General features: G+C 47.2%; 1 protein-coding gene across 6 annotated transcripts in view; it reads left to right on the forward strand.

Moving 5' to 3' along the window:
- CPNE9 (copine family member 9) overlaps window positions 1-19,787 on the forward strand; it is a 31,107-nt gene extending 11,320 nt beyond the window's left edge. Inside the window, exons 2-22 of one of the 6 annotated variants that reach the window (XM_011280193.3) lie at window positions 885-982; window positions 1,513-1,553; window positions 1,664-1,710; window positions 1,809-1,912; window positions 2,393-2,429; window positions 2,655-2,657; window positions 2,932-3,008; window positions 6,474-6,537; window positions 6,654-6,757; window positions 7,006-7,110; window positions 8,771-8,812; window positions 9,114-9,189; window positions 9,298-9,351; window positions 9,750-9,811; window positions 10,529-10,575; window positions 11,431-11,612; window positions 11,876-12,003; window positions 16,597-16,699; window positions 17,295-17,352; window positions 17,734-17,807; window positions 19,383-19,787. In XM_011280193.3, the coding sequence (XP_011278495.1) occupies window positions 915-982; window positions 1,513-1,553; window positions 1,664-1,710; window positions 1,809-1,912; window positions 2,393-2,429; window positions 2,655-2,657; window positions 2,932-3,008; window positions 6,474-6,537; window positions 6,654-6,757; window positions 7,006-7,110; window positions 8,771-8,812; window positions 9,114-9,189; window positions 9,298-9,351; window positions 9,750-9,811; window positions 10,529-10,575; window positions 11,431-11,612; window positions 11,876-12,003; window positions 16,597-16,699; window positions 17,295-17,352; window positions 17,734-17,807; window positions 19,383-19,568 (1,662 nt within the window). In that variant the 5' untranslated portion in view covers window positions 885-914 and the 3' untranslated portion in view covers window positions 19,569-19,787. Of the gene's footprint in view, window positions 1-884; window positions 983-1,512; window positions 1,554-1,663; window positions 1,711-1,808; window positions 1,913-2,392; window positions 2,430-2,654; window positions 2,658-2,931; window positions 3,009-6,473; window positions 6,538-6,653; window positions 6,758-7,005; window positions 7,111-8,770; window positions 8,813-9,113; window positions 9,190-9,297; window positions 9,352-9,749; window positions 9,812-10,528; window positions 10,576-11,430; window positions 11,613-11,875; window positions 12,004-16,596; window positions 16,700-17,294; window positions 17,353-17,733; window positions 17,808-19,382 lie in introns of those variants that run through there. The other 5 variants (XM_045051932.1, XM_019824959.2, XM_045051933.1 and 2 more) reach the window with 5 other exon arrangements.
- The last annotated feature ends 1,836 nt before the right edge of the window (window positions 19,788-21,623 follow it).

Below are 21,623 nucleotides of genomic sequence, written 5' to 3' on the forward strand. Positions count from 1 at the left end.
CCTGCCTTACGGAGCCCTGACTGGTAGAGGGACTGGCTTCTGGGGCTTTGGAGACAGTAATTGATGTGGGGAGAATGGACCTGGCTGACTACCACTCTCATCTGCAGTGTGACCTAGATAGAGTAGATTGCATCCCCACAGTATGTCTGCATCTCTAATACCATGAAGTCAGGGTTCAAAGACATGGGCAAAGGGCTTTTCATAGGGCTCTAACAGCCATTTACTGAGCTCTGTCTCTTCACACAAAAGAGGTCATCAGTGTGACTGCCCAGAGGAGGAAAATAATAGCAGTGAACATATTTTGAATACTTACTGTGTACAATCCCCTGAGCTAAGGATTATGTCAAAATTTTACATCACACCAAGTAGGTACTATTGTAATGAGACTGGGCCACAGAGACGTTGAGTAACTTGCCCAAGGTCACACAGCTAGTAAGAACAAATGTACCGTCCTCCTATCCGGAGACCAAAGAGGGCGGAAGTGGGAAGGGGGAGAAGCAGATTGTTCAGGGAGCAGTTCAGGAAGAGGAAACGTCCCCAACGCCCACCAGGTGCCCCAAACCATTCAGCACCGCGGACAGCTCTCAAAGGGTTTTTGGGTTTCGCCAGGGAGAAATGCGCTGGGAGGGACTCCCAAGGTATGAGCTGGACTTGGGGTCGGGGTTAGGTTCCCGGCAGGCTCGAGGCTGCTCCAATGGGGCGGGGGCCACCCGCAAGGCCGGGCGGGGCTATGTAGTCACTGCCGCCGGCGGCCACAGTCAAGGCGCGACAGGCGGGAGTGCAAGCAGGGCTGGAAAGAGTGCAGCCGCGCCGCCGCCGCGGCGGCACAGGGGCCGGCCCCGCCGCTGCCGCCGCACCTAGCCCCGGCGGCCCCTGTCTTACAGCTTCCCGCGGTTCCAGCCACTCGACCAGCCATGTCTCTCAGCGGAGCCTCTGAGCGCAGCGTCCCGGCCACCAAGATTGAAATTACCGTGTCCTGCCGGTGAGCGGCCACGCTGGGGAGGGCGTAGGCACTATCCCTGCCCCAATCGGCTGTGGGGCTCGGCGCCAAGAGCTAGACCCCGGGGGAAAGAAGATTTCAGGGCCGGAAAATCTGATTCAGACTTAGGGGAGTCGCTGGCAGGTTCGGGGAGGGGGTTTCTTTAGACAGCTCCACCCGCAAAAGAGGGTTCAGCCTCCGGGTTCAAGGGACGGGTCACGGGGATCCAGTAGGATCTGGGCCTCAGGAGGACAAAGTTCTGGGTCTGACCCTCTTTCCTGGGCCCTTTAAGACAGTGTGGATGCATACACCACGGGTCTTGAGGTGATATTTCCGGTGCTGTCCAGGGTGCTGACAAGGGGGGGCCTCCCTTCCCCCTCACGTCCCCACCCACCAGTAATGAGGGAGGGAGATGCGATTTGAGCTCCATGCCTCCCCGGGGTTCCGAACTGAGGGCAGAGTCCAACCGGGGCAGAGTCCAGGCACTGGGCTCCAATATGACCCACCCTCTTTCCGTCTGTCTCTTTCTCTAGGAATCTGCTGGACCTCGACACCTTCTCCAAGTCCGATCCCAGTAGGAGGCGCCAGGGACGGGAGGGGGAACTGGGGTCTGGGCGCGACTGAGGGGCGGGGAGGGGTTCAAGCCAATCTGACATCCCTCCCCACCTCCACCCTTGCCTGCAGTGGTGGTGCTTTACACGCAGAGCCGGGCGAGCCAGGAATGGCGAGAGGTGAGTCCTAGAGCCCTCTCCCAGCCAAGAGCAGCCCCCAGGGAATCACCTGCCCCCTTGCAGGAGCCATGCTGACTCTCCCTCCACCCCCTATCCAGTTCGGACGGACAGAGGTGATCGACAACACGTTAAACCCAGACTTCGTGCGCAAATTTGTCCTCGACTACTTCTTTGAGGAAAAACAAAATCTGCGCTTTGATGTGTAAGCCCTGCTCAGAATCCGGGGTTGGACCGCTCCCCAACCTGCATCCAGGAGAAATTCTGGCAGACCCCTCCCCGGCCAGACTCCCGGCCTGGTTCCTCCACCAGGCCATTGGATCCCACTCTGAAGGCCTCTACCTTAGTTTTAGCTCAGTCCCCAGGTCTAGCTTGGTTCTGCCCTTAGGTCAAATCCATTCCCCAGACCCGGTTGGGCCCAAAGCTTTGCTCCCTAATTTAGCTCAGGCTCCATCTAGGCCCCTCCGGGCCGGTGATATGACTCCACCCCCACCAGGTCCCAGTCTTGGCCTTGCCCCAGGCCTGGTTCTGTGACCGTGATGCCCTAAAGGAGATCCAGATTGAATTCGGATGCAAGGCCACTCCCTCCTTCCACCCAAAATTTTAACCAGTATTCAAAACCTGACCCCTTTTCCCAGCTCTCTCCCACCAGCCCCGCCTTATGCTGGTTGCACTCTCTTCCCAGGTACAATGTTGACTCCAAAACCAACATCTCCAAAACGGTGAGCGAGCAGAGCATCCCCTGGTGGCCTGGCCAGGCACACAGGAGGCAACCAGTGTGTTCAATGACCCTCCTTAGAATTCTCCTATCCCTCAACCCCAACTCTACCCTCTTGGCCACAAACCCACCCTCCTGGCCCTCCTTTCCTGCTCCTGCCTCATGGTGTCCCGCCTGTGCCTTTTACTCACTGTTCCTCTTCCTTCTCCGCCACCTCTCGGACATACAGAAGGTGAGGCTGAACGGGGCTGGCTGTGGGATGGGGCGGGGTTGTGGAATGGAAGGTGAAGTGTGGGATGGCATTGTGGAGAGCAGTTTAAACTGGCAGCAGGACCAAGCAGCAAAGCTGGCCTGGGGAGTCCTCCTTTAAAGCACAGACAGGACAATACTTCTAGCATTCTGCCACCTTGGAACACCCTCGTCCAAGCAGCAGTATCACCAGGGCTGGGCTGGGACTCTGCAACCCTGGCCCCTCCCGGCCTTCTTGACTCCATGTCCTGGTGCAGGATTTCCTTGGACAAGCGTTCCTGGCTCTGGGAGAGGTGATCGGAGGCCAGGGCAGCCGTGTAGAGCGACCCCTCACGTGAGCTGAACCAGAAAGGGTGCTGGGGAAGGGTGGGTGCCTCCAAATTTTCCTCCCAAAGATGCTGCTGACCCAATAGCAGTGGAGGCTGGAATTCTCCCTAGTTGGGAGCTTTCAGTGGTTCCCCATCACCTCCTCCCCCACTCCCCCACCCCACCCCCACCCAGGAAAGACCAATCTCCACCCAGGGCTTTGTTCAAGTCAGTCTCAGGCAAGACATGTCTTGTCTTGTTCTCAACCTCTCTCTCTCTCTCTCTCTCTCTCTCTCTCTCTCTCTCCTCACTCTGTCCCTCTCTCCTCACTTTTTCTAAGTCTGATTCTACCTTTCAGGTCCACTTCCAAGCTCTTTTCCTCCAGGAAGCTTCCCCTCACTAAATCAAGTCCCCTGGAATTTCCATTACATTCACTTACTAAGTATTTATTAGCATGTTTTGTATGCCACACCCTGTGCTAGGCACCAGGAACTTATCCATTCCATAAATACTACTGGGCATATACTCTATGTCAGCCACTGTTCAAGGGGCTTGTGTTGTAATAGTGAACAAAACAAAGGTTCCTACCCTAAAGAAGCTTATATTATAGAAGAGGGGGAGAAACTGTATAAAATAGACATAATAAATAAGTAAATTATATATTAGAAGACCTTAAGTGCTATGGAAAAAAGGCAAAGTAGAGCAGAATTAGGAGGATCGGAAATGCTGGGTGGGTGGGACTTGCAATATTCAACAGAGCGCTTGAGTAGGCTTTATGGAGGGGTAACTTCAGAGCAATGACCAGGAGGAAGTAAGGAAGTGAGCCATGCAGATATCTGGAGGTGGAAAGCAGAGGAAGTTGCCAGTGCAAAAGCCTGATATGTTCAGAGAGCAGTAAGGAGGCCAGTGTGGCGGTAGCCAAGTGAGCAAGGAGGAAGAGGAGGTGAGATTGGAGAGTTAACAGTTTAGGGCCTTGTAGCCACTGTAAAGACTAGCTTTTATTCTGAGTTGGGAGTTACTGGAAGGCTCTGAGGAGAGAAGCGACATGATCTGACCATGTTTTCAAAGAATGAAGCTGGTGCTGGATTGAGAATAAACCTTGGGTGGACAAAGGTAGTAGCAGGGCTCCTATTGGAAGACTATTACAGTAATCCAGGAAGGTAGCAGTGAAGGAGGGAAGTGGTCAGATTCTGGATACAACTTGAAAGGGGAGCCATCATGATTCCTGACAGATTGAATATGGATGTGAGAGGAAAAGGGGAGTCAAGGATGACACCAAGGCCTTTGGCCTGAACACCTAGAAGGATGGAGTTGCCATAAATGAGATGGTTAAAAAAGGAGACTAAGAAGGAGCATTAAGGAAGTAAGAGGAGGACCAAGAGAAGGGGGTGTTATCCTGGAGGCAACGTGAAGGTGTGTATTGAGGAGAGAGTGACAAGCCATGTTAAACGCTGCTCCAGATCAGAAGTTCTGAAGGAAGAGGTGGGGGTGACAGCCTGGTTGGAGAGGTTTAAAAGAGAATGGAAGACAGGAATGAGAGTCAAGGAATCTTTTAAGAGGTTTTGCTGCAAAGAGGAGAAGAGAAAAGGAGGAGTGGTTAGCAAAGGAAGTGAGGTCAGAATAGGTTTGCATTTTTTAACATGAGAAAAATTATACTACATTTGTATGTTAATGGGAAGGATCCAATAGAAACTGAAAAATAGACATAACTTAAAAAGGAGAGAATTACTGGAATGCTGTCCATGCACCGGCAAGAGTGTGTGGAATGTAGCACACAGTGGAGGGATAAATAGGCACATGGATAGTCATTTATAGCAACAGTTGCGTGGGTGAAGATACTGGAGGCAAGGTAGGTGTGGTGGGAGGTCCGTGGACATTCTCATCTGGTTGCTTCAGTCTTGTCAGTGAAGTAGGAAACAAGGTCATGGGCTGAGTGAGGATGGGGGAGGAGGAGGCTTTCCAGGTTTGAGGAGAGAAGAGGAGTGAAACTGCCATCTAGCAGAACTGGCGAGTGAAGTATGATTAAGGACCCTCTTGAGGTTTGTGGTCATGCTTTAAAATGAGACCAGTTAGGGACACCTGGCTGGCTCAGTAGAGCACGTGACCCTTGATCTCAGGGTCATGAGTTCAAACCCCATGTTGGGTGGAGAGATTACTTAAAATAAATAAATAAATAAAATGTAAAAGAAGAAATGAGATCAGTTAGCAAGATTTGTGTTTTCCTCTGACCACATTTAGTTGCACGGGTGCAGCAAGGCTTAGGCAGAGAATTGTATTTAACTAGGGCTGTGGTTCTGCCAAATAAGTATATTGAAGTGACAGAAGAGCAATGGATAAGGGGTAGAATGCAGGGGAGTGATTATTATAATCACTGACTGGAATTCACACTGGGTCAAGGGGATGAGGGAAAACATTAAGGAGGCAAAGAACAGAGAGAAAGCTGAGGATCAGAGACTTGGTCCTGGATGTGTAGGTGAAGAGTCCCTGTATTCCTCACACTCTGTCTTTTTAAAGCACAAAGAGTCAAAGATCGAAAGAGCCAAACAAATGGTTCAACATTCATGTTAAAAACGATGAAAATCACATAGCAAGTTGGAGTCAGGACTTACACCCAGGACACTCCTGACCTAGATTTCTCTCTGCATACTTTGGATCCCTTTGGGGAATTAGGGTTCACAGGCCCATATCAGCAAGGTCCCTGATCACTTGGATACCCAAGGCAAATGGGGATGGGTGTGTCCTGGTATGTGCCCAGGACGCATGGAAGGATCCCTTCTTGGGTCAGGAGAGGATAAGGCTGCCTTTGTCTTTTTTATTTCACTCTTCACATTTATTTCACTCTTCAGAAATCACACCATCTTTGATCTAACAGAACAGCCCTTTGCCCAGGTCTGGATAGAAATTCCTCTCCCTCATTCAGGACTGCTACATCACACTCTACTTGCCTGTCAGCTTTGACATTCCACTGGCAGCTCTCTGAGGGCAGAGTCTACCAGAACTGGAGAGTACCATCCGGCCAATTCATACCTAGCACAGTGCCTGGCATATGGTAGATACCAAGGTCTGCTTTGAGAAGTATCACCACCTTCAATATCAATAAAGCCTCCCAATTGCTTGTCCTTCCATGTACTCATTCAGATTTTTTCATAGCCCTGAGAGGTGGGAATTATTCCCATTTCATAGCGGAGGAAACTAGGACCAAAAAAGGGGAAATAACCTACTCAGGATTCTAACTCCTATGTCTTTCCTAAGCTACCATTATAACATGTCCACCTAGGCCACAGCAGCCCCTTCCTTACAGACCTTAGACCCTCTTCCCAATCAAAGGCAGGGCCTTCCCCACCAGGAAAAGCCCAGGACAGAAGGGGATACATTTAGGGGACTGTCAGAAAATTGCATATTGAATCCCTGGCCCACTCACTCCCAGATTGGTTTCCCCAATCTTCATTGCCTACTCTCCCTCCCCTCACAAAGAGGACTTTTCTGCTTCCAGGGGTGTACCAGGCAAGAAGTGTGGGACCATATTGCTGACTGCAGAGGAGCTTAGCAATTGTCGGGTCAGTAAGGGCCATATGCTAGACCCACAAGGCTCCCTTCTCTCCCAAACCCCCTTTAGTGGACTGTTTGAAGCTATGAACAATTTGGATGTCAACAAGCCAAACTTCATCCCTAGGACATTGCCACCATGCAGCTGTGTGCAAACAAGCTGGACAAGAAGGATTTCTTTGGGAAATCAGATCCCTTCCTTGTGTTCTATAGGAGCAATGAGGATGGCACGTGAGTCAATGCTTTCTCCAGTGATACCTACCCCTCCCCAGCTGTGGCCATGGGCCCATTATGGCTCTTAGGCTAGATGTGGGGTATCTTAGACTCCACTGGGTCCTGAGCCCAGAATTCACTCAAGGCAGAGGACAAAATGTGTTTAACAAGTGGGGAAATCCCAGGAATCTCCAAGAGTATGAGGACCTATCTCTGGGCTCAGTCCTACCCCCAATGCAGGCTCCAGTCCTCTTGCTCCTCTCCAGGTTCACCATCTGCCACAAGACGGAGGTTGTGAAAAACACACTGAATCCTGTGTGGCAACCCTTCAGCATCCCTGTGCGGGCACTGTGCAATGGAGACTATGACAGGTCTGCTTCAGCGTAAGCTAAGGATTAAGGGAACAAGGGTATGAGAATGGGGTTCCTGGCCCCAGAATGATGGCAGAAGTAACAATAGTTTTGGAGGATCCTGTTTGGCAAGACAGAGTTTGGGGCATGGAGATAGGTAAATGGGGAAGCAAATGGATGGCCACATAGATGGACAGGAGGATGGGTGGGTGGATGGGTAGATGAAAGGACAAATGAACAAATGAAAAACCAGATACATGGATGGATGGTTGGATGGATGGGTAAGCTGGTGAATGGATGGATGGGTATATGCATGGGTGTGTAAGAGGCTTGGTGTGTCAGTATAGTGGGAGATGAATGAGTGGATAACAGATAAATGGATAAGTGGAATGATGGGCAGATCAGTGGATGAATAGATGATGGATGGATTAAGGATGAATGAGTAGATGGATGGGATATGAGAGATTGTTACATGACTAGAGAGGCAGAGGGATGACTGAAAAAGCAGGAGAACAAACAGTGAAAGGTGGATTGATGAATAGATGGTAGATGGATGGAAGGATCATTGGATAAATTGTCTGATTAATAAGTAGGTGGATAGGCTGACCATACGAGCTAATAAATGGACAGTATGAAGACAAGTAAGTGGGTGGGTGGAAGGATGGATGGGTACATAAATGTATGGCTATATAGATGAATGGATGATCAGATGGACAGACATCAGATGGTTGGGTGTTTAGTTAGATATATGAATGGACAGACGGATGCTTGCATACATCAGTAAGTCAGTGAAAGCCTGGATGTATAGTTATATGGGTAGATAAAGATAGGTGTTAATAGGTATTAGATTGGCAAATGAATGGGTAAGTGGATGTCTAGACGGATAGATAGATGGTTGTCTGGACTGTAACAGATATATGGACATACAGGAGGACTCAGGCATAGTAGTTAGGAACAAAGTGTTTGGAACCAAGATGTTTGAGGGGTTTTTTGGGGTTTTTTTGGGGGGTTTTTGTTTTGTTTTGTTTTGTTTTTTAAGATGTTTGAGTTTTAAGTTTCAGCTTAATCACTTACTAGTTATGGTCCTTAGTCAAGTTTTTGTCTTTTGTACCTCTTATCTAAAAATAAGAATAATAGTGCTTTATAGGATGGTTGTTAAATTAAATGAGACAATCAATGAAAGTACTGATAACAATGCCTAGAATATAGTAACACTCAACAAATAGTAAAGAAGAGTAACACCAAGGGTGCCTGGGTGGCTCAGTCAGTTAAACATCCAACCTCGGCTCAGGTCATGATCTCATAGCTCATGAGTGCAGGCCCCACGTCAGGCTCTCTGCTGTCATCACAAAGCCAGCTTTTTGGATCCTCTGTCTCCCTCTCTGCCCCTCTCCCACTAGTGCTCTCTCTTTCTCTCTCTCTCTCTCAAAACTAATCAACATTAAAAAAATAGAAATAGCAGTACAAATAGCAGTAAAAGAAACAGTGGCAGTGGCAGTAGATAGCTGGGTATGTGCATGGGCTGATGAATGAATAAATAGGATGGATGGACTAATGGGAGGATAGCTGAAGGAAAAACAGATGGGAATATTGGAGGATGATTTGTTTATGGTTAAGTAAGTGGGGGTGCATCTAGGATTTATTGTACACACCTAACCTATATTTATCTCCTGCATTTCAGAACAGTGAAGATTGATGTGTATGACTGGGACCGGGATGGAAGGTAGAACTGCCCCACATAGTACTGTCTTCTCCTGTAGTTAATTCAAAGACCTTCCTATAATACGTAGTACATTCACCAGGAACCCAAAGTGGCCTTGTGAGTCGTGAGTGGTAATAATAGATGCCAAGACCTTGAGTACACCTCTTCCCTCTTTCCCCTTAACTTGGCCTCTCTTATGGCCCCAACCCCAGTGCCCTGCAGCTCAAGTAGAGAGAGGGGATAGTGGGAACAAAAGACTACTTTCAGGGCTGGCTCCAAGCCAATGGTAGCCGTTGCTCACCCACCCCTGGCCTCCCTGCAGCCATGACTTCATTGGTGAGTTCACCACCAGCTACCGGGAGCTGAGCAAGGCCCAGAACCAGTTCACAGTGTATGAGGTGAGAACTCCAGCCTTGTCCAGGTTTCCCAATCCCTCCATCCCAGTGTTCTCAGTCTACAGGTCTCTTTCTCTATTTCCCGCCATCACTGTTATCTTTTTCACTCAGGTACTCAACCCTCGGAAGAAATGTAAGAAGAAGAAATATGTCAACTCAGGAACTGTGAGTGCTCCCTAAAGCTCTAGCCCTCCCTAGATCCTTCTGCTTCCATTCCCACAGACAAATGTTGGGGGTACAGGAACGCATTGGGCACAGATTACTTGAATATAGTAATGTTGGGCACAAGATAGCACCACTTAAGCTTATCTTTTGTTTTCTCACTTGAGAAAAATTGTTTGAACTTTACTGTTGCAGAATTTTTTTTTAAGCTTAAGTTGTATTTCCCAATTTAATACACTTTTGTAAATCCAAATCTATTTCTGACAGCTTCCTCTTTTTTGCCATTTTAGAAATTGGACAGGGTGGGGGGTGTGGGGCAGGAGGTGGAATCATGTGCCTCTCTGCCTTCTGCTACCCAACTGCCCACTCCAAAGTGGCAGAGCTGCCTCTCTGTCCCACAGGTGACGCTGCTCTCCTTCTCTGTGGACTCTGAATTCACTTTTGTTGATTACATCAAGGGAGGGTGAGTCACAGGCCAAGTTCTGTTCAGCATTGAGTTACTCCCAATTCTAAGCCTCAGTTTTTTAATATATGAATGTTTAGGGTCCATGGAAATAAACTTTTAAACACTTGGCAAACTATAAAGTGCTCTGTAAAATGCATAGTGTTGCCCATCTTAGTTCTCTTCATGGAGCTGCCTTTCATGCCTAGCTTCCAGTACCCCCTGAGAAGATGCCAGACCAGTGGTCTTCAAAGATGACCCCAGTAACCTGACTGGGATCCAGATAAAAATCATAGCCAGGCAAGAAGGAGAGGCCAAGAGAGAGGGAAAACCCAAACAGACCAAAGAGGACATTCCACTTGGTTCAGTAGTGGTAGGCAGACCTGGGTAAAGTGCTTTGCTTCTCTGAACCTCACTTTTCTCCTATGCAAAATGGAGATATTAATTACTACGTCAAGGCTATAGTAAGGGTTAAGTTAAATTACATAAATTACATAAACTTATCACACAGTAGAAATTTAATTCTACTACCCAGAATGTGCTCCATGGGCCAGCAGCATCTGCATCACCTGGGAATTTGTTAGAAATGTAGAATTTCAGGCTCCACCCAGACCATCCAGATCAGAATCTGCATTTTAGCACTATCCTCAGGTGATTCATATGCACACTAGTGTTTGAGAAATCCTGGTATAATAAGTATTAATCCCTCACTTCTCAATCCATCTACTTCCCCGACAGGACACAGCTGAACTTCACAGTTGCCATTGACTTCACAGCTTCTAATGGTGAGGCATGGATGGGAGAATGGGGTGTGGAGGAATTCTAAGGAAGTCATTAGGGATTGGCCTGGATTCTCACCTGGAGATAAAAGTTCACCTACCCAGGAAGCCCAGGGTTGAGGCAAAGCCCAACCAGGTTGGGACAGGAGTTTGGGGGGGCGGAGATTATTCAGTGTAATGGCAGGGAGGGCAGAGGGTACAGGAAAATAAGTGGGTAAATGAATCAAAAAAGTTGAAAGAAGAGATACCTCAAAAGTGGATGAGTACATTAATGGATGGGAGATAATAGGGGTGTAAGGAGAAATGAAGAGATAAATGGCTGAGTAATGACTGGGTGGGCAAACAGATGAACAAACCAAGTAGGTAGATGGGTTACGGAGTGAGTACAATAGGTTGGACAAGTGGATGCATGAATGGGTACACGGGTGGACAAATGGACAGATGTTTACATTGGAGAAATAACAGGTAAGTAGATAGGGCAATGAATGAGTGCACAGGTGGATGAATCCATATGAAGACAGAATGAATGGAATGAATAGGAATGAATGGATGGGTGATATTTGGGTGTATATTGAATAAGAGAATGCAAAGGCAGATAGAAGAGATGGATTGGTAGATTGAAAGATGGATTTATATCTGGTGGATCGGAGAATGGATGTGTGGATAAGTGGATAAAGTGATGGATAGATAGAGGGGTTGGTAGGTGGACAGATGGATAAATGAACATATGGATGATTTGGGCATAATAACGAGGGAGTACAAGGGGTGGGTGAATGGATAGGTGGTTGGATATATACACAGACAGGTGAATACATAAGTGATCAAGGTGACCATGAGGCTGGGGGTCCTTTGTCCCTACAGGGAATCCTCTGCAGCCCACCTCCCTGCACTACATGAGTCCCTACCAACTCAGCGCCTATGCCATGGCCCTCAAGGCAGTGGGAGAAATCATCCAGGACTATGACAGTGACAAGCTCTTCCCAGCCTATGGCTTTGGAGCCAAGCTGCCTCCAGAAGGACGGATCTCCCACCAGTTCCCCCTGGTATAGTATGGACCAGAGCCTAAACTCCATGCCCTGGCCTCTGGCCCACTCACGTTGGTGATTTTCTTCTCTTCATATTTCTTCTAAGGGTCAAGTACCTGCAGAGGACCAGGAAACCATGAGAGGGTGGCAGAGAAGGGAGGGGAGCAGGGTTGGAGTTTGGAGGGAGCATGAGAGTAATAGGAAAAAGGAGTGAGCTGGGATCAGAGTACTCCTGGGTATACCCTGCATGGCTCAGCCCAGCAAGGCATCTTCCCTGACAGAACAACAATGATGAGGACCCCAACTGTGCAGGCATCGAGGGCGTGCTGGAGAGCTACTTCCAGAGCCTGCGCACAGTCCAGCTCTATGGGCCCACCTACTTTGCTCCTGTCATCAACCAGGTAGCCAGGTAAGGGAATTGGGTGGGTTTGGGGGTAATGAGGGGACCCAAATAGGGGACTGACTTCCCAAGGAGAGTCAAGACCACTCTTGGCTTAACCTGGGCTTTGGGGAAAGGATAAAAGTTTCAGTGTTGGCCAGGCTCTAGTATAAAGAGGTAAATGCTAGGGCTCCCGGGTGGCTCAGTCAGTTAAGCATCCAACTATCGATTTTGGCTCAGGTCGTGATCTCATGGGTTCATGAGATTGAGCCCCCCATTGGGCTCTGCACTAACATCCCAGAGCCTGCTTGGGATTCTCTCTCTCTTCCTTTCTCTCTGCTCCTCCCACACACGCGTACGCGCGCACTCTCTCTCTCTCAAAATAAATAAATTAACATTTAAAAATATATAAAATAAAGAGGTAAATGCCTTATTCTGCGGTAAAGAGGATGCACAGACAGTGTCAACAAATTACCCCAACTCCATTCTCTGGGAACAACAACTCAGCCCTCAAGTTTGGGGAAAAGAGAGATGGTCCTATAGCACAATGGTTAAGACACAAGCTTTGGCATCAGACCTGGGAGTGATCCTGGCTCCACCACTCACTAACCATGTGACCTTAAGCAGCTTAGCCTAAGTCCCCATTTTCTCCCTGTAAATGGCCACAATAATGGCTAACAATAGCACCTTCTTGATAGGAATATTGGGAGGTTAAAATTAGATAACAAAGTAAGAATTATTAGCACAGTGTCTGGCCCATAGTAAGTGCTCAATAAATGGTAGATTAAAAAATGGGAAAGTAACTTCTAAAAATAAAAGAGTAACTCCAAATTTTCAGAATAAAAACAAAACCCTGAGATCACAAATCACTTTTTAAATAAAATAAAATGACAGAACTAAAACCAAACATATACCATTAAACATAAATTGGGGGGCCACCTGGGTGGCTCGGACAGTTAAGCGTCTGACTCTTGGTTTTGGCTCACGTCATGATTTCATGGTTTGTGAGACTGAGCCCCGCTTTGGGCTCTGTGGTGACAGCATGGAGCCTGCTTGGAATTCTCTCTCTCTCTTCTCTCTCTCCCGCTCCCTCCACTCGCACACACTCTCTCTCTCTCAAACTTTTTTTTTTTAATTTTTGTTTCAACGTTTATTTATTTTTGGGACAGAGAGAGAGACAGAGCATGAACGGGGAAGGGGCAGAGAGAGAGGGAGACACAGAATCGGAAACAGGCTCCAGGCTCTGAGCCATCAGCCCAGAGCCCGACGCAGGGCTCGAACTCACGGACCGCGAGATCGTGACCTGGCTGAAGTCGGACGCTTAACCGACTGCGCCACCCAGGCGCCCCTCAAACATTTTTTAAAAAATTGGGTAAGTTCACTTCTTAAAAGAAAAAGACTCTCTGAATGGCTAAAAAATAATAAGTCAACTCTATGATATGCTGAATAGAGGAGACCCAGCTAAAACAAAGTACCTCAGAAAGCTTGAAAGTGAAAAGATTAACCAAAAAAAAAAAAAAAAAAGAGAGAGAGAGAGAGAGAGAGAGAAAGAGAATACAAATAGAAGGATTTCAGGGATATTTATGTCTATACACTTCCCTTTTCCCTAATAAAGATTGTTTATGTGATTCATAGTGAGGATAATAGTTTCTTTTAATTATGAAAGCAACGTAACATTGCTGTAGAAAATTTCAAGGATGGAGAAATGAAATAAGAAATCATCTAAAATACTTCCCATGGGAATGTGGATGTATATGTAGTTCTTGACAGGATTTTCCTTATGAATCCATAAATGCAGTCAAATTATATGTTGGGGAACCTGACTGGCTCAGTCAGAAGAGCATGCAACTCTTGTTCAGGGCCATGAGTTTGAGTCTCAGGCTGGGTGTAGAGATTACTAAAATAAATAAATAAACTTTAAAAAATTACATGTAATATTTCACTACTGATTTTTTTCACTTAATATTGGAGCCTCAGCATATTTTTGTTGTTATTAAACAGATTTTTTTAATATTATCTTAGTTCACTAATTTATTCATTCATTCATTCATTCAATAAACATTCAATAAAGAGTCAATGTAGCATGAATGTGGGCTGTGAAGCCAAACTAGCTAATTTGGTACACCTGCTCTACCACTCACTAGCTGTATGACTTTGAGCAAGACCCTGAACCTCTCTATGCCTATTTGCTCCATTGTAAAATGAGAATAATAATAGTAATATCATGGTAGGGGGGCACCTGAGTGGCTCAGTCAGTTGAGCATCCAACTCTTGATTTTGGTTCAGTTCATGATCCCAGGGTTGTGGGACAGAGCCCTGTGTCAGGCTCTGCATGGAGCCTGCTTAAGATTCTCTCTCTCCCTCTGCCCCTCTCTCCCACTCATGCTCTCTCTCTCTCTCTCTCTCTAAAATAAAACACTTAAAAAATTGAAATATCATAGGATTGTTGTGAGGGCTAACTAAACTAATATACGTCAAGCGCTTAGTGCCTGCCACATAACTGTTATAAGTGTAAGCTATTACTGTTACTATTATTGTCATTATTACTATTAAAAGGGCATTTGCTGTATTCTCAGTTCTCTGCTGGTGCACTGGAGACTCACAGATGAATCAGATCTAGTCTCTGCCCTTAGGAGCTCCCACCCTGGTGCAGGAGACAGAAATATAAATAAATCATTACTTTCCGTAGGCCAGAGCTTCCCAGACTTTTCCAGCAAGTTGCCTGTTGACAAAGGCAAGCAATTGCTTCCCCCAGGGGAATCTTAGGGGCACAGCTGAAAGCAACCTGGCTGAAAATGTCTTTGAAGACAACATGTTTATCTTAATTCCTGCAAATTTTACATTCTCTTCTTGTTGTGTCCATGTTTGCTTTAATTTGGATGGGGGGAGGTGGGTTTTTTTAGTGCTTATTTATTTATTTTGAGAGAGCAAGAGGGAAAGCATGCCTACGAGTAGGGCATCCCTACGAGGGGCTGGAGAGAGAGGGAGAGAGGGAGAGAGAATCCCAAGCAGGCTCTGAGCGCTGTCAGCACGGAGCCTGATGCAGGGCTCCATCTCACAAACTATGAGATCATGACCTGAGCTGGAATCAAGAGTCAGACACTTAACCAACTGAACCACCCAGGCACCTCCAAAAAAAGGTGTTATAAGTGTACTTACAGTCATCTAGCTTTATGCACCAGATCATACAGTAGAATGGATGTTCTAGGTATCCTGTAGCCTTGGGTTCTCCATACACATGCTGGTACCCTCATGGGTGTGAAAACCCATGTGGAAGGGCTGACAGCCCATCTTGGTTGACAGTATCCTAGAAGGCAGAGGGAGAGGAGGGTATAACCTAGTCTCAGAGATCTACTTTTGGAGAGGACTGCTCAGCTTGGCAAGTTGGAGTTTTTATAAGAGAATACAGAGTAGGCCTGGCAGGAGGAACCACATGTGAAAAGCCCAGAGTCATAAAGGGGCAAGATCAGGAAACAATGAACAGTGTATTTATGACTCAGAATATACAGTGTATATGGAGGAGCATCCAAAAAACAGGCCTGGAATGGAGAGTGAAGGAATCAAGAGCTCAGGGCTTTAAGTTTAGTTGGGTTCTTTTATTGAGCATTTGAGATGTAGCTTGGGTAAAAAAGGAACCTAAAATTTAATTCTTTTTAACTCAATTAAATTTCAATGGCCACATGTGGCGAGGGGCTACCTTATTGGATAGTGTAATTCGGTCCTTTCCAACCCACACAGAACCTTTGTGCTCTCCAAAGGTCTCATTCTTCTTATATGTAAAATAAGTGGACTGGACTAAATGACTTCTGAAGTCCTTTTCACATAGAAAAATCTTGGATTCAAAGATTGATGGTGAGAGAAGGAAAAGAAGCTTGGAGCAGTTTTTAGACTGGCTAAGGACCCAGAAGCATAGGCAATGGGAGGTGGCCAGCAGAGGGGAGAAGGAAGAAAGAAGAAATGAGTGAGAAAGGGAAGAAAGGCAGCCTTCAGCCTTTGGTCTTGCCCTAAAATCTTTCTATGAGCTGTCAAAGCCCTGTGTAGTCTGGCCCCTGCCCCATCTCAGCTACAAGGTCCACTCTGCTTCCCTCACTTTCTGGGCTCCAGACAGGGTGGGCTTCCTTTAGTCCCATCACAGGGCCCTTGTCAATGCTGTTCCCTCTGCCTGGAATGATCCCCCTCCTTCACTTAACCTCTCCTTCACCCTCAAACATTGTTTCCTTAAAGAAGCTTTCACTGACCTCCTGGACCATGTCAGGATCCCCTACTAGATACTGTCATAGCAATGTCCCTTTCCATCACAGTACTTATCACAAGTGTAATTTTATACCTATTTCTGTGACTCTGGGATTAATGCCCTCCCTTGAGAGGGCTGGGATGAATTTGTTTTTTCTCATTGTGTACCTCTGGTGCCTATCATAACACAGTACCTACCATAATAAGTTCTCCATAAATGTTACTAGAGGGATGTCAGGCAGGCATCCAGGTCTTGAGAAGGAGCATGGGCTTTAGAAACCCCAGTCCTTACCCACTGCTTACACACTGGCTGTGGAAATTTTAGGGGTAGGGAGTTCTCTTGGCCTCTTTGGACTTTCAGCTGGATTCTGATCTTGGACTCTCAACCAGGGCTGCAGCCAAGATCTCTGATGGTTCCCAGTACTACGTTCTGCTCATCATCACTGACGGGGTCATCTCTGACATGACGCAGACCAAGGAGGCCATTGTCAGTGTGAGTTTAAGGAGGAGGGCTTGCCAGGGAGGGTCACTGTTAATAACTGTGAAGGAGTTGAGATTTTATCCTACTTGCAAGCTAACAAATTAGTCTACCAGTTTCATGGAGGCTGGCAGAAGACACAAGACTCCTGGATCAGAGACAAAGGACTTTGTTATTCTCAGCGATAGCAGTAGCTCAATTATCAGCATTTGCTCTGAATCTAGGTCCCAATTCCCACAAGATCATATTAAGAGGGCCAAATGACAGCTGCACCCACAACGGGAGACATTCTAGGATAGAAACCCTGAGTTTAGGGTATCTGAATCTTTCATAATGGGCAGTAAGCATATCTGCCCTTTGTTCCAGTGTGAGATACTTTATTATAAACTGAATAGTACACAAATCTGCCCTTTGCTCCAAAGGAAGACACTATATCTTTCAAGGCTATTTGATATGCAGACATCCTTGAAAAGATAATCTTGAACAAAGGAAATCACTGCCTCTGCTTGCAAGATGTGCAGAAACATGATACATGTGCAGAGAATTGTCCCCAACAGTCACCTCCATCATTATGACTGTTCACCCCAACCATTCAACTCTTCCCTCACAGGCCTCCTCACTGCCCATGTCTATCATTATTGTTGGTGTGGGACCAGCCATGTTTGAAGGTGAGTAGGACGGAAGTGTGTCCATGAGTGAGACCAAGAACTGGGGAAAATAGGGGAGGATCTGGGCACCCAGGCCCACCTTACAAAAAAGATAAGATGGATGCTTGTGTTAGACCTTGACCAAGTGACAGACCTTCTCTGTACATATTTCCTTATTATAACTGAGGCTGTTGATACGAATATTTCCCTCCTGGGGTTCCTGGGAGGATAGAACGCATGGGAAGGCATAATAACAATTCCATAACAATGCCTAATATTTGTTAGGACTTTAATACAACCATTAAATATTCTCATGATGACTCCAAAGTGAGCTAACAGGGAAGGGGGTAGTATGGGTTGGTGTGGGAAAGGGCAATCAGCTGAGAGGTGTCTTTTCTGTAGCAATGGAAGAGCTGGATGGTGATGACGTGCGCGTGTCCTCTAGGGGACGCTATGCAGAGCGGGACATCGTTCAGGTAGACCTGACCGGGGAGAGGAAGTCATGGAGCCAAAAGGCACAGTGAGATGGAGAGGCTAAGCTGGCAGCCACTCTCCCTTACTGCTTTCTTATTCACCTACCTTTCCTCCCGTTACGCTTTCAGCCTTCCTGCCTTCATTGAACATATTCTTTTTGAGGAATAGGCAGGTTGCTATAGCCATTGTGGATCCATAGTATAGGATATCCCCAAAGCCCATGCCCTCTAGTGGAGGTAACCAATAATAATCACAACAGTTAAATATCTCATTAGACTATGATTAAGTGCTCCAGAGGAACAGCAAATGCCACCATGAGAGCTTATAACAGGGACTGACTTAGTAGGATAGTCAGGAAAGGCTTCTATAAGGAAATGACATTTGAGCTGAAACCTAAAGGAGGGTAGAGGAGCAGCACATGCAAAGGCCCTGAGGCTCAGCAGAATTAGCCCAAACATGGAAAACACAGGAGGCCAGGGTGGCAGGATCCCAGTAAGTGTGAAGAAGAGGGAGCCAAGGCCTTGCCGGTCATGGTGATGATTTGGAGTTTTGTTCTAAAAAATTGGAAAGTTCTTGGAGGATTTGACATAGGGGACTGAGATGGTCAGACTTGCATTAAGGGAATCTCTGTTGCATGGAGGGTTGACTGCAGCGGGTACTGTTAGTAAGGAAGTCTCTGAAGTAGTAGAGGGGAGGATAGGGATCTGGACAGGAATGGAAGCAGTGAGGATGGAAAGAAGCAGGTTCAAAAGATTAAGAAAATTTTACAAGAGTTTATGCTTTGATTAAATGGTGATGGGGAGTGAGGAGGGCTTCAAGGATGACTCTGTTTTCTAGCTTGAGCAACTAAGTCAGTGATAGTCTCATTGATTGGGAAGGGGAAACCTGGAGGAGGAAAAGATTTGGCAGAAAGGGCCAGAATTCAGTTGTGAACACTTAGGGTTTGAGGTATCTAAGACAAGTGAATGTATATAATAATATGGGCAATTAAATACATGGCTCTGGACCTTAACAAAGAGGCCAGGGATGGATGTATAAATTTGGGAGTCAGAGAATAGTTTTGAAAGTCATGGAAGTGTATGAGATCACCCTGGAAGAGAACTGAGAGACGTGACCAGGTTTAGAGATCAGGTAGACCTAGAGGAATGGGGTTGGGGAAAGGAGCATCCAGAAAAGAACAAGAAAATCCAGAAGAGTGTGGTATGCCAAGAGTGGAATGTGTTTTGGAAGATTATGGTCAAATGTAATGAAAAGCTAAAGAGAAGTCAAGCAAGATGAGGACTGACAATTATTGCCCACTGGACTGATTTGGGAACAGAGGGACTATTACATTAGCAAAAGCAGTGTCAGTACTGCATGAAGCTAAACTGGATCAGGCTGATGGTAAATAGAAGGTGAGAAAAAAAGGAGGTGGGGAGAAAGTAAATGTGGAAAGCTGTCCAAGATAGAGGGAAAGAGCTAATGTGATATTTGGAAAGAGATGTTAGGGGTCAAGGAGGAAACCCCCTTACTGCTTCCCTTCCCACTCCTCTCTTCCCTGGCCATTACCCACACCTGACTGTCTGTGCCTGTCCCAGTTCGTCCCCTTCCGAGACTATGTTGACCGGTCCGGAAACCAGGTGCTGAGTATGGCCCGACTAGCCAAGGACGTGCTGGCCGAAATCCCAGAGCAGCTGCTGTCCTATATGCGCACCAGGGATATCCAGCCTCGCCCTCCACCTCCTGCCAACTCCAGCCCAACCCCAGCTCCAGAACAGCCCTGAGGAGCCCACTTATTCAATAACTAGCAGTCTGCCTGCCTGCCTGCCCACCCACTGCTTTTGCTGAAAGCCAGAGGCACTTGGAGCCCTGGACCTCAGTGAGTCTAGCTTGGGGGATCAGTGCTGGCTGGTTGAGCCCTCTGCCCCCTCACCCACAGAAGGGCCTGGCACTATCACCACCTCCCTGCCTTCATGCCAATAATAAAGCTGATCTTTACTCCACCTTTGTCTCATGATTCTTGGGGAAGGAGACTAGGGGACCCAGGTCCTGGGGCCACACCAAAAGAAGTGAGCAAAAATAGCTTCAGTTCATCCCTCACCTGCTCTCTCTCTCTCTCTCTCTCTCTCTCTCTCTCTCTCAAAAATAACACATTTTAAAAAATGAGTGAAACTTTGTATGTGTGCATGTTTTTTTGAGGAGAGGCCCATAGCTTTTGTCAGGTTTTCAGTGGGGTTCCTGACCTCAAAAAGGGTCAGCTTTACAATGACTCTAACTCTGCTTTGATCAATTTATTCTGAATCTTTTAATAAGGATAATAAAAACAGCTAATATTTTGAGAATTCACTACATATCTAGGTGATTTACAAGCATATTCTTATTGAATCCTCACAACAATCCTGTGAGGTAAGCACTATACTTTATCTCCATTTTACACATCAGGAAATGGAGACTCAGGTTCACTTATTGAAGAGAACTCATCAGTTCGACTCCAGATGCCAAGATCTTCACCAGCAAACATATTCCTGCAGTGTCAATTGTATTAGGATATTTTTCAAAAAACATTGTATGAAAAACACATACATTATAGTGAATTGAAGGCAAGGTTTGCATTAAGATAAAACAGAAACTTCCATTTGCTTTGGGCTTTGCCCCCAAACCCTGGAAGACCCTTTCGATGCTGTTCTTTGGATGGCAAAACTGAAGAGCAAGTACTGCTTAACAAATGGACTCCTCCCAGCGCCCAAGTTCCCCAAAGTCCCCAAGAACTGACAATAGTTTTCGATCTCCCTTTTATAAATAAGGAATTTAAAGTAGGAAGAACCTAACATGTCTAAGTTCATATGGCTACTAAGTGGCCCAGTCACATTAAAACCAGCTGTCTGTTTTGACAGTCTTCCAACCCCCCACCCATAGCCATGATGCATTTTCCGCCAACCCTAAGGGGTTCCCAGTTTACCATACACAAGCCCTTTCACATTCCACCAGCCTTCTACACCTCCCCAGATTCGGCCCCTGCCTTCATACCCACACTTTCCCTTCAGTCCTGCTCCTTTGCCTTTCCCAAGCTCCTTCCCTTTCCTTTGGCCACGCCCGGTAACCCTGACCTGGCCCCGCCCCTTCCCTCTAGCCCCGCCCCTTTACCTTTTCCAAGCCCCGCCCTTTTACTTCAGTCTCGCGTCGTTTTTTCCCAGTTCTGTCCTTTCTCCCCAACCCAACACCTTCCAGGTCCATATAAAGCCCCGCCCTTTCTTTCCTGAGGCCCACTCTTCTGTTTAGCCCCACCCTTTCACCGTTGTTCAGCCCCTATTCTCCTTACTGAGGCCCGCTTTACAGATGTCCCCGCCCACTCCCCGCAAACTCCGCCCCTTGGACTGGTTTATTCTCTTCCAGACCCGCCCCACCTCTACCCATAACTCCGAGTCCTTCCTTAGGCTCCAGCCAGCGTCCTTCTTGCTCCCGGCCCTGCCCCCAGCCCCGCCCCGTGGCTCCGGCCCCGCCTCGCCGCCTTTCTCGGAGACCAAGGCCAGGTCCCCACTGCAGCCGCGGCGCCAGCAGGAGGGAGGGAGGAGGCAGAGGGGGAAGGGAGAAGGGCGGGCTCCTCAAGCCCAGCCCCGCGCTCATCGTCCGTGCCCGCAGATTCGCCACAAACGGCCCGACCACTCCGGATCTGGAATACCGCGACTTCAGCTTACAGGAACTCAACTCTAAGGTGGAGGTGCTACAGAAGTCATGTGGGGTGCCTACGGGCCCTTCCGAGTCTCAGAGAAAGGCCTCTCAAGACTCAGCAGGCGGGCGGGGATCTGTGGCGAAAGTGCAGATCGACAGCGCCGAGGCGC

The sequence above is a fragment of the Felis catus genome, chromosome A2, assembly GCF_018350175.1.
Source record: "Felis catus isolate Fca126 chromosome A2, F.catus_Fca126_mat1.0, whole genome shotgun sequence".
Classification (NCBI taxonomy): Eukaryota; Metazoa; Chordata; class Mammalia; order Carnivora; family Felidae; genus Felis; species Felis catus.